This window comes from Coregonus lavaretus (assembly GCF_964263955.1).
Source record: "Coregonus lavaretus genome assembly, contig: HAP1_SCAFFOLD_145, whole genome shotgun sequence".
In the NCBI taxonomy this organism is placed as follows: Eukaryota; Metazoa; Chordata; class Actinopteri; order Salmoniformes; family Salmonidae; genus Coregonus; species Coregonus lavaretus.
This window is the reverse complement of record NW_028165685.1, coordinates 882,462-895,276: the sequence shown is the minus strand read 5'-3', so window position 1 is coordinate 895,276 and position 12,815 is coordinate 882,462. Positions and strand designations below refer to the sequence as shown.

General features: G+C 48.1%; 1 protein-coding gene across 1 annotated transcript in view; it reads left to right on the top strand.

Annotated features, from left to right (window-relative positions):
- The first annotated feature begins 7,849 nt into the window (after positions 1-7,849).
- The window catches only part of LOC311115612 (WD repeat domain phosphoinositide-interacting protein 2), a 37,860-nt gene continuing 32,894 nt past the window's right edge, over positions 7,850-12,815 (top strand). Inside the window, exon 1 of the mRNA XM_084190771.1 lies at positions 7,850-8,109. Within this exon, the coding sequence (XP_084046897.1) occupies positions 8,036-8,109 (74 nt within the window). The 5' untranslated portion in view covers positions 7,850-8,035. The remainder of the gene's footprint in view (positions 8,110-12,815) is intronic.

Genomic DNA, 12,815 nt, shown 5'->3' with positions numbered 1-12,815 from the left:
TATTTATGTTGATTTATTTTCCCATTTGTACTTTAACTATTTGCACATTGTTACAACACTGTATATATACATAATATGACATTTGAAATGTCTTTATTCTTTTGGAACTTCTGAGTGTAATGTTTACTGTTAATATTTATAGTTTATTTCACTTTAGTTTATTATCTACTTCACTTGCTTTGACAATGTTAACATACGTTTCCCTTGCCAATAAAGCCCTTAAATTAAAATTGAGAGAGAGAGAGAGAGAGAGAGAGAGAGAGAGAGAGAGAGAGAGAGAGAGAGAGAGAGAGAGAGAGAGAGAGAGAGAGAGAGAGAGAGAGAGAGAGAGAGAGAGAGAGAGAGAGAGAGAGAGAGAGAGAGAGAGAGAGAGAGAGAGAGAGAGAGAGAGAGACGCTGCTGCTACTCTGTTTATTATCTATCCTGATTGACTAGTCACTTTTACCCCTACCTACATGTACATATTACCTCAACTACCAACACTGCTGCTACTCTGTTTATTATCTATCCTGATTGACTAGTTACTTTTACCCCTACCTACAGTGGGGGAAAAAAGTATTTAGTCAGCCACCAATTGTGGAAGTTCTCCAACTTAAAAAGATGAGAGAGGCCTGTAATTTTCACCATAGATACACGTCAACTATGACAGACAAAATGAGGAAAAAAATTCCAGAAAATCACATTGTAGGATTTTTTATGAATTTATTTGCAAATTATGGTGGAAAATAAGTATTTGGTCAATAACAAAAGTTTCTCAATACTTTGTTATATACCCTTTGTTGGCAATGACATTTTCTGTAAGTCTTCACAAGGTTTTCACACACTGTTGCTGGTATTTTGGCCCATTCCTCCATGCAGATCTCCTCTAGAGCAGTGATGTTTTGGGGCTGTCGCTGGGCAACACGGACTTTCAACTCCCTCCAAAGATTTTCTATGGGGTTGAGATCTAGAGACTGGCTAGGCCACTCCAGGACCTTGAAATGCTTCTTACGAAGCCACTCCTTCGTTGCCCGGGCGGTGTGTTTGGGATCATTGTCATGCTGAAAGACCCAGCCACGTTTCATCTTCAATGCCCTTGCTGATGGAAGGAGGTTTTCACTCAAAATCTCACGATACATGGCCCCATTCATTCTTTCCTTTACACGGATCAGTCGTCCTGGTCCCTTTGCAGAAAAACAGCCCCAAAGCATGATGTTTCCACCCCCATGCTTCACAGTAGGTATGGTGTTCTTTGGATGCAACTCAGCATTCTTTGTCCTCCAAACACGACGAGTTGAGTTTTTACCAAAAAGTTCTATTTTGGTTTCATCTGACCATATGACATTCTCCCAATCCTCTTCTGGATCATCCAAATGCACTCTAGCAAACTTCAGACGGGCCTGGACATGTACTGGCTTAAGCAGGGGGACACGTCTGGCACTGCAGGATTTTAGTCCCTGGCGGCGTAGTGTGTTACTGATGGTAGGCTTTGTTACTTTGGTCCCAGCTCTCTGCAGGTCATTCACTAGGTCCCCCCGTGTGGTTCTGGGATTTTTGCTCACCGTTCTTGTGATCATTTTGACCCCACGGGGTGAGATCTTGCGTGGAGCCCCAGATCGAGGGAGATTATCAGTGGTCTTGTATGTCTTCCATTTCCTAATAATTGCTCCCACAGTTGATTTCTTCAAACCAAGCTGCTTACCTATTGCAGATTCAGTCTTCCCAGCCTGGTGCAGGTCTACAATTTTGTTTCTGGTGTCCTTTGACAGCTCTTTGGTCTTGGCCATAGTGGAGTTTGGAGTGTGACTGTTTGAGGTTGTGGACAGGTGTCTTTTATACTGATAACAAGTTCAAACAGGTGCCATTAATACAGGTAACGAGTGGAGGACAGAGGAGCCTCTTAAAGAAGAAGTTACAGGTCTGTGAGAGCCAGAAATCTTGCTTGTTTGTAGGTGACCAAATACTTATTTGCCACCATAATTTGCAAATAAATTCATTAAAAATCCTACAATGTGATTTTCTGGATTTTTTTTCCTCAATTTGTCTGTCATAGTTGACGTGTACCTATGATGAAAATTACAGGCCTCTCTCATCTTTTTAAGTGGGAGAACTTGCACAATTGGTGGCTGACTAAATACTTTTTTCCCCCACTGTATATAGCCTCATTATTATCTTGGCTAACCTGTACCCCCACACATTGACTCAGTACCGGTACCCCCTGTATATAGCCTCATTATTACCTGGACTAACCTGTACCCCCACACATTGACTTGGTACCGGTACCCCCTGTATATAGCCTCATTATTATCTTGACTAACCTGTACCCCCACACATTGACTAGGTACCGGTACCCCCTGTATATAGCCTCATTATTATCTTGACTAACCTGTACCCCCACACATTGACTTGGTACCGGTACCCCCTGTATATAGCCTCATTATTACCTTGACTAACCGGTGCCCCAGCACATTGACTCAGTACCGGTACCCCCAGTATATAGCCTCATTATTTTATTGGGTTACCATTTTGTCCTTTCGTTTATTTAGCAAAATTTTTCTTACTTTATATATTTTTTTGCATTGTTGGTTAAGGGTAAGTAAGCATTTCACAGTAAGGTCTACACCTGTTGTATTCAGGGAATATGACAAATATGATTTGATTTGAATACATACCTTGACAACAACGGGCGGACATCTTGGACGCAGTCTCCAGTTCATACCTCAGTGTCTGAAATTATGAAAATGTATGTTGTCAGACTGCCCCCTCTCCTGGTGACAAGCACAGTAGAATATCAATAATATATATATAATATATATCCACTGATAGAACAATGAGAAACATTATTATTTGGAACTTATTTTGTACATAATGTTTCTGCCACCGTCTCTTACGACCGAAAAAGAGCTTCTGGATATCAGGACAGCGATTACTCACCTCGTATTGGACGAAGATTTTTTCTTCAACGAGGAGGCCGCGAAGGATATCCTACAGACACCCAACAAGGCCCAAATCCCCGTCATTCGCATGAGTAAGAGACGGAGATATCGTGGACATAGGTCGGGGTGCCTTGTAAGGATCCGACGGCGAGCGAGTAAACTGCCTCTACCATCAATCCTATTAGCCAACGTTCAATCATTTGAAAATAAATTGGATGACCTAAGATTACGGTTATCCTACCAACGGGACATTAAAAACTGTAATATCTTATGTTTCACCGAGTCGTGGCTGAACAACGACATGGACAACATACAGCTAGCGGGCTATACGCTACATCGGCAGGATAGAACGGCTGACTCCGGTAAGACAAGGGGTGGTGGTCTGTGTATATTTGTAAACAACAGCTGGTGCACAAAATCTAATACTAAGGAAGTCTCGAGGTTTTGCTCGCCTGAGGTAGAGTATCTTATGATAAGCTGTAGAACACACTATTTACCAAGAGAGTTATCTATATTTTTCATAGCTGTCTATTTACCACCACAAACCGATGCTGGCATTAAGATTGCACTCAATGAGCTGTATGAGGCCATAACTAAGCAGGAAAACGCTCATCCAGAGGCAGCGCTCCTAGTGGCCGGGGACATTAATGCAGGGAAACTTAAATCCGTTCTACCTCATTTCTACCAGCATGTTAAATGTGCAACCAGAGGAAAAAAAACTCTAGACCACCTTTACTCCACACACAGAGACGCATACAAAGCTCTCCCTCGCCCTCCATTTGGCAAATCTGACCATAACTCTATCCTCCTGATTCCTGCTTACAAGCAAAAACTAAAGCAGGAAGCACCAGTGGTTAATAAAAAAGTGGTCAGATGACGCAGATGCTAAGCTACAGGACTGTTTTGCTAGCACAGACTGGAAAATGTTCTGGGATTCTTCAGATAGCATTGAGGAGTACACCACATCAGTCACTGGCTTCATCAATAAGTGCATCGATGACGTCGTCCTCACAGTGACCGTACGTACATACCCCAACCAGAAGCCATGGATTACAGGAAACATCCGCACTGAGCTAAAGGGTAGAGCTGCCACTTTCAAGGAGCGGGACTCTAACCCGGACGCTTATAAGAAATCCTGCTATGCCCTCCGACGAACCATCAAACAGGCAAAGAGTCAATACAGGACTAAGATTGAATCCTACTACACCGGCTCCAACGCTCGTCAGATGTGGCAGGGCTTGAAAACTTTTACAGACTACATAGGGAAGCACAGCCGCTTCCCTACCAGACGAGCTAGATCACTTCTACGCTCGTTTGAGGCAAGCAACACTGAAGCATGCATGAGAGCATCAACTGTTCCAGACGACTGTGTGATCACGCTCTCCGTAGCCGATGTGAGTAAGACTTTTAAACAGGTCAACATTCAGACAGATTACCAGGACACGTACTCCGAGCATGCGCTGACCAACTGGCAAGTGTCTTCACTGATATTTTCAACTTGCCCTTGACTGAGTCTGTAATACCAACATGTTTCAAGCAGACCACCATAGTCCCTGTGCCCAAGAACACCAAGGTAACCTGCCTAAATGACTACAGACCCGTAGCACTCACGTCTGTAGCCATGAAGTGCTTTGAAAGGCTGGTCATGGCTCACATCAACACCATTATCCCAGAAACCCTAGACCCACTCCAATTTACATACCGCCCCAACAGATGCACAGATTATGCAATCTCTATTGCACTCCACACTGCCCTTTCCCACCTGGACAAAAGGAACACCTACGTGAGAATGCTATTCATTGACTACAGCTCAGCATTCAACACCATAGTGCCCTCAAAGCTCATCACTAAGCTAAGGACCCTGGGACTAAACACCTCCCTCTGCAACTGGATCCTGGACTTCCTGACGGGCCGCCCCCAGGTGGTAAGGGTAGGTAACAACACATCTGCCACACTGATTCTCAACACGGGGGCCCCTCAGGGGTGCGTGCTCAGCCCCCTACTGTACTCCCTGTTCACCCATGACTGCATGGCCAGGCAAGACTCCAACACAATCATTAAGTTTGCCGACGACACAACAGTGGTAGGCCTGATCACAGACAACGACGAGACAGCCTATAGGGAGGAGGTCAGAGACCTGGCCGTGTGGTGCCAGGATAACAACCTCTCCCTCAACGTGACCAAGACAAAGGAGATGATTGTGGACTACAGGAAACGAAATACCGAGCACGCCCCCATTCTCATCGACGGGGCTGTAGTGGAGCAGGTTGAGAGCTTCAAGTTCCTTGGTGTCCACATCACCAACAAACTATCATGGTCCAAACACACCAAGACAGTCGTGAATAGGGCACAACAAAGCCTATTCCCCCTCAGGAGACTGAAAAGATTTGGCATGGGTCCTCAGATCCTCAAAACGTTCTACAGCTGCACCATCGAGAGCATCCTGACTGGTTGCATCACCGCCTGGTATGGCAACTGCTCGGCCTCCGACAGCAAGGCACTACAGAGGGTAGTGCGTACGGCCCAGTACATCACTGGGGCCAAGCTTCCTGCCATCCAGGACCTCTATACCAGGCGGTGTCAGAGGAAGGCCCTGAAAATTGTCAAAGACTCCAGCCACCCTAGTCATAGACTGTTCTCTCTGCTACCGCACGGCAAGCGGTACCTGAGCGCCAAGTCTAGGTCCAAAAGGCTTCTTAACAGCTTCTACCCCCAAGCCATAAGACTCCTGAACAGCTAATCAAATGGTTACCCGGACTATTTGCATTGTCCCCCACACCCCACCCCCAACCCACTCTTTTACGCTGCTGCTACTCTGTTTATTATCTATGCATAGTTACTTTAACTATACCTACATTTTACATTTACATTTTAGTCATTTAGCAGACTACATGTACATATTACGTCAATTACCTCGACTAACTGGTGCTCCCGCACATTGACTCTGTCCCGGTACCCCCTGTATATAGCCTCGCTACTGTTATTACACATTGACTCTGTACCGGTACCCCCTGTATATAGCCTCTACTGTTATTACACATTGACTCTGTCCCGGTACCCCCTGTATATAGCCTCCCTACTGTTATTACACATTGACTCTGTCCCGGTACCCCCTGTATATAGCCTCTACTGTTATTACACATTGACTCTGTCCCGGTACCCCCTGTATATAGCCTCCCTACTGTTATTACACATTGACTCTGTACCGGTACCCCCTGTATATAGCCTCTACTGTTATTACACATTGACTCTGTCCCGGTACCCCCTGTATATAGCCTCCCTACTGTTATTACACATTGACTCTGTACCGGTACCCCCTGTATATAGCTGTATATAGCCTGTATATTGACTCTGTACCGGTACCCCCTGTATATAGCCTGTATATTGACTCTGTACCGGTACCCCCTGTATATAGCCTGTATATTGACTCTGTACCGGTACCCCCTGTATATAGCCTGTATATTGACTCTGTACCGGTACCCCCTGTATATAGCCTGTATATTGACTCTGTACCGGTACCCCCTGTATATAGCCTGTATATTGACTATGTACTGGTACCCCCTGTATATAGCCTGTATATTGACTCTGTACCGGTACCCCCTGTATATAGCCTGTATATTGACTCTGTACCGGTACCCCCTGTATATAGCCTGTATATTGACTCTGTTCCGGTACCCCCTGTATATAGCCTGTATATTGACTCTGTTCCGGTACCCCCTGTATATAGCCTGTATATTGACTCTGTACTGGTACCCCTGTATATAGCCTGTATATTGACTCTGTACCGGTACCCCCTGTATATAGCTGTATATAGCCTGTATATTGACTCTGTACCGGTAACCCCTGTATATAGCCTGTATATTGACTCTGTTCCGGTACCCCCTGTATATAGCCTGTATATTGACTCTGTACCGGTAACCCCTGTATATAGCCTGTATATTGACTCTGTACCGGTAACCCCTGTATATAGCCTGTATATTGACTCTGTACCGGTAACCCCTGTATATAGCCTGTATATTGACTCTGTTCCGGTACCCCCTGTATATACCCTCCCTACTGTTATTTTACTGCTTTTATTTTTTACTTATCTGTTGTTTACTGAACACTTATTTTTCTTAAAACTGCATCGTTGGTTAAGGCCTTGTCAGTAAGCATTTCACTGTAAGGTCTACAGCTGTTGTATTCGGCGCATGTGACAAATAACATTTGATTTGAGCCAGATATTTCACCGGATGTATAAATATGAAGCATCAGGTTGGCGTTTCCTCTTCCTACCAAACATGGTGATGGGAGGAAGCACAGTGGCCGGCAGTGGGAGAACAATGGATTTGGGCTGACATTCTGCAAATGTTCTAATCGATTAAAGATTTAATTTTCATAGAGTATTCTGTTTCCAAAACTATAATCTATAACAAAAAGAGCGGACTGCGTTTTGTAGACTTTACCCTTTGCCAAGGTTTCTAAAAACTGCGTTGTTTAGGAGGAGTGAGTAATTGCACACGCTTACTTCACAAACTAGTCGTTCCCAAACGGAAATCTGCAAATAAATGCTAGAACGCTCCAATAGGATCTCACTTACAACCGTAAACCAAACCTTTGAAATGGGAGTACGGTCCCTTTAAAAAGCTGTCGCGCGACGCTGTCACCGCCCATGCGCAGAGAGAGCGCAACAGTGAGCCGTCACCGCCCATGCGCAGAGAGCGCAACAGTGAGCCGTCACCGCCCATGCGCAGAAAGAGCAACAGTGAGCCGTCACCGCCCATGCGCAGAGAGAGCAACAGTGAGCCGTCACCGCCCATGCGCAGAGAGCGCAACAGTGAGCCGTCACCGCCCATGCGCAGAGAGCGCAACAGTGAGCCGTCACCGCCCATGCGCAGAAAGAGCAACAGTGAGCCGTCACCGCCCATGCGCAGAGAGAGCAACAGTGAGCCGTCACCGCCCATGCGCAGAGAGAGCGGGCAACAGTGACTGAGAAAAACAACAACAATCGTTGGAAGAAGGGAAGAGACGAGCGAGATGGCTCCATGAATACAGGCAAAACTTCATTCTTACCCAGTTACTATCCACAACCTACCCGACTGCTGCTTTCTCCCGAGGCTTGATTAGATGGTGCCGGGCCCATGAACTTGGCTAGTCAGAGCGGGGAGGCCGGCTGTAGCCAGCTCCTCTTCGCCAACTTTAACCAGGACAACACGTAAGGAAGGCCGGGGGGGAAGGGGAGAGGGTGGCCTAATGGTTACATGAGACTCGCAGAGGTTTTAACGTTTTCTATCGAGTAGTTGAAGGGGTCTCAGCCATCTGTATCTCGATGGAGAGAGATGCTAGTTAGCTAACTGACAAGCTGTCTGATCACGTTGCACATTTCCTACTATAGCTAGCTAGATAGCATCCATGTCGTTAGCGAAAGTGTCTGGATAAAGCCAGAAGCATAGACCGTTAGTGAGCTAGTTTAACACAACAAGGCGAGGGGAACAATAATATGATAGTTTATTAAAAGCTGAACCAATATCTGGGCAAACGGAGACGATGAATATGCCGATCTCATCTCTGCCCAGAAAGCTATCATTGAAGCTACCATTCACATGGGCCCTCGTTTATAAACGCTCCGTATGCTCAGAATATGCGCCAGTTTTCATGCAAAAGTCGCAAAACTGAACTTGACTTGAGAATGTGCTTATCCTCCCGTAAACTTTAGACCATGCGTATGCACTAGTGCTGAACGATTAGTGCTTTTTTAGGTCGTTTCGGTTCATTATTTTAAAAAAAATAACGGGTTTCGATTCTTTTTTTAAACATTAAATTCATTATGAAATAATGACAAAATGATTAGCGCTTTTTAATTGAAATGCCAAAGCCAAAAATAGTGGACATTCAATTGCCAAAACATTGAAAATATTCCATTGTCTCTGTCAGGTTCACATAGAAAAATAGGAAATTACTATTAAATGATCAAATATTTAAGTTGTGTATATTACTTCGTTTTATTTGTTGACTCTATAATTTTTAATTCCTTAAAGTCATCATATCTGCTCAGGCAGTAGCAGCCAGCCTGACAACCATCTAACGTTATCTCTGTTCTCCCCAGACTGTATTGCCTTTAGCTAGCCTGCCTAAGTATGCTGCAGAGCTGTCTGACGAAATCATTTGACTAGTTTTTCAAAGTAGACGAGGCAAACTTTCACCAATTCTATCCCTAGTCGTTGTTGTTGTCTACATTCCTCTCTCATGCCTCGACATGCGGTTTGTGTCTGATTTATATATACACTAGATGACTGACACTGGGCGCTGTTTTGACGCCACCACGCCGCCATCTTGGCACTCCCCCGCCATTGTAAAAAAATATTTGGGAAGGTATATAAAATGCATTTATTAATGTCTACATTTTGCTTTTGCCACGTTTATTCTATTACAGACACCTTAATGCATACTTTTAAATTACACAGTATTATGTGAGCTAAACATACAAATGAAAAAATATATAAACATTTTCCTTTAAAGTGTAATTTTTGGAAAGTTCTAATGTTACTGTCCCCACTACAACAACAACAAATACTTAAACACATGTAATTTAGTCCTTGAAACCTTTAATTGAAATACTGTAGAATTCCTATGGAGGACTGCTCCTACTGGGGAGTGCCCAATATGGCCGACCGGTGGCAGGAAGCTTCTATGGAGGACTGCTCCTACTGGGGAGTGCCCAATATGGCCGACCGGTGGCAGGAAGCTTCTATGGAGGACTGCTCCTACTGGGGAGTGCCCAATATGGCCGACCGGTGGCAGGAAGCTTCTATGGAGGACTGCTCCTACTGGGGAGTGCCCAATATGGCCGACCGCTGGCATGAAGCTTCTATGGAGGACTGCTCCTACTGGGGAGTGCCCAATATGGCCGACCGGTGGCAGTAAGCTTCTATGGAGGACTGCTCCTACTGGGGAGTGCCCAATATGGCCGACCGGTGGCAGGAAGCTTCTATGGAGGACTGCTCCTACTGGGGAGTGCCCAATATGGCCGACCGGTGGCAGGAAGCTTCTATGGAGGACTGCTCCTACTGGGGAGTGCCCAATATGGCCGACCGGTGGCAGTAAGCTTCTATGGAGGACTGCTCCTACTGGGGAGTGCCCAATATGGCCGACCGCTGGCAGTAAGCTTCTATGGAGGACTGCTCCTACTGGGGAGTGCCCAATATGGCCGACCGGTGGCAGTAAGCTTCTATGGAGGACTGCTCCTACTGGGGAGTGCCCAATATGGCCGACCGGTGGCAGGAAGCTTCTATGGAGGACTGCTCCTACTGGGGAGTGCCCAATATGGCCGACCGGTGGCAGGAAGCTTCTATGGAGGACTGCTCCTACTGGGGAGTGCCCAATATGGCCGACTGGTTAAGCTTCTATGGAGGACTGCTCCTACTGGGGAGTGCCCAATATGGCCGACCGGTGGCAGGAAGCTTCTATGGAGGACTGCTCCTACTGGGGAGTGCCCAATATGGCCGACCGGTGGCAGGAAGCTTCTATGGAGGACTGCTCCTACTGGGGATTGCCCAATATGGCCGACCGCTGGCAGTAAGCTTCTATGGAGGACTGCTCCTACTGGGGAGTGCCCAATATGGCCGACCGGTGGCAGGAAGCTTCTATGGAGGACTGCTCCTACTGGGGAGTGCCCAATATGGCCGACTGGTTAAGCTTCTATGGAGGACTGCTCCTACTGGGGAGTGCCCAATATGGCCGACCGGTGGCAGGAAGCTTCTATGGAGGACTGCTCCTACTGGGGAGTGCCCAATATGGCCGACCGGTGGCAGGAAGCTTCTATGGAGGACTGCTCCTACTGGGGATTGCCCAATATGGCCGACCGCTGGCAGTAAGCTTCTATGGAGGACTGCTCCTACTGGGGAGTGCCCAATATGGCCGACCGCTGGCAGTAAGCTTCTATGGAGGACTGCTCCTACTGGGGAGTGCCCAATATGGCCGACCGGTGGCAGGAAGCTTCTATGGAGGACTGCTCCTACTGGGGAATGCCCAATATGGCCGACCGGTGGCAGTAAGCTTCTATGGAGGACTGCTCCTACTGGGGAGTGCCCAATATGGCCGACCGGTGGCAGGAAGCTTCTATGGAGGACTGCTCCTACTGGGGAGTGCCCAATATGGCCGACCGGTGGCAGGAAGCTTCTATGGAGGACTGCTCCTACTGGGGAGTGCCCAATATGGCCGACCGGTGGCAGGAAGCTTCTATGGAGGACTGCTCCTACTGGGGAATGCCCAATATGGCCGACCGGTGGCAGTAAGCTTCTATGGAGGACTGCTCCTACTGGGGAGTGCCCAATATGGCCGACCGGTGGCAGGAAGCTTCTATGGAGGACTGCTCCTACTGGGGAGTGCCCAATATGGCCGACCGGTGGCAGGAAGCTTCTATGGAGGACTGCTCCTACTGGGGAGTGCCCAATATGGCCGACCGGTGGCAGGAAGCTTCTATGGAGGACTGCTCCTACTGGGGAGTGCCCAATATGGCCGACCGGTGGCAGGAAGCTTCTATGGAGGACTGCTCCTACTGGGGAGTGCCCAATATGGCCGACCGGTGGCAGGAAGCTTCTATGGAGGACTGCTCCTACTGGGGAGTGCCCAATATGGCCGACCGGTGGCAGTAAGCTTCTATGGAGGACTGCTCCTACTGGGGAATGCCCAATATGGCCGACCGGTGGCAGTAAGCTTCTATGGAGGACTGCTCCTACTGGGGAATGCCCAATATGGCCGACCGGTGGCAGTAAGCTTCTATGGAGGACTGCTCCTACTGGGGAATGCCCAATATGGCCGACCGCTGGCAGTAAGCTTCTATGGAGGACTGCTCCTACTGGGGAGTGCCCAATATGGCCGACCGCTGGCAGGAAGCTTCTATGGAGGACTGCTCCTACTGGGGAGTGCCCAATATGGCCGACCGCTGGCAGTAAGCTTCTATGGAGGACTGCTCCTACTGGGGAATGCCCAATATGGCCGACCGGTGGCAGTAAGCTTCTATGGAGGACTGCTCCTACTGGGGAGTGCCCAATATGGCCGACCGGTGGCAGTAAGCTTCTATGGAGGACTGCTCCTACTGGGGAGTGCCCAATATGGCCGACCGGTGGCAGGAAGCTTCTATGGAGGACTGCTCCTACTGGGGAGTGCCCAATATGGCCGACCGGTGGCAGTAAGCTTCTATGGAGGACTGCTCCTACTGGGGAGTGCCCAATATGGCCGACCGGTGGCAGGAAGCTTCTATGGAGGACTGCTCCTACTGGGGAGTGCCCAATATGGCCGACCGGTGGCAGTAAGCTTCTATGGAGGACTGCTCCTACTGGGGAGTGCCCAATATGGCCGACCGGTGGCAGTAAGCTTCTATGGAGGACTGCTCCTACTGGGGAGTGCCCAATATGGCCGACCGGTGGCAGTAAGCTTCTATGGAGGACTGCTCCTACTGGGGAGTGCCCAATATGGCCGACCGGTGGCAGGAAGCTTCTATGGAGGACTGCTCCTACTGGGGAGTGCCCAATATGGCCGACCGGTGGCAGGAAGCTTCTATGGAGGACTGCTCCTACTGGGGAGTGCCCAATATGGCCGACCGGTGGCAGTAAGCTTCTATGGAGGACTGCTCCTACTGGGGAGTGCCCAATATGGCCGACCGCTGGCAGGAAGCTTCTATGGAGGACTGCTCCTACTGGGGAGTGCCCAATATGGCCGACCGCTGGCAGGAAGCTTCTATGGAGGACTGCTCCTACTGGGGAGTGCCCAATATGGCCGACCGGTGGCAGTAAGCTTCTATGGAGGACTGCTCCTACTGGGGAGTGCCCAATATGGCCGACCGGTGGCAGTAAGCTTCTATGGGGGACTGCTCCTACTGGGGAGTGCCCAATATGGCCGACCGGTGGCAGTAAGCTTCTA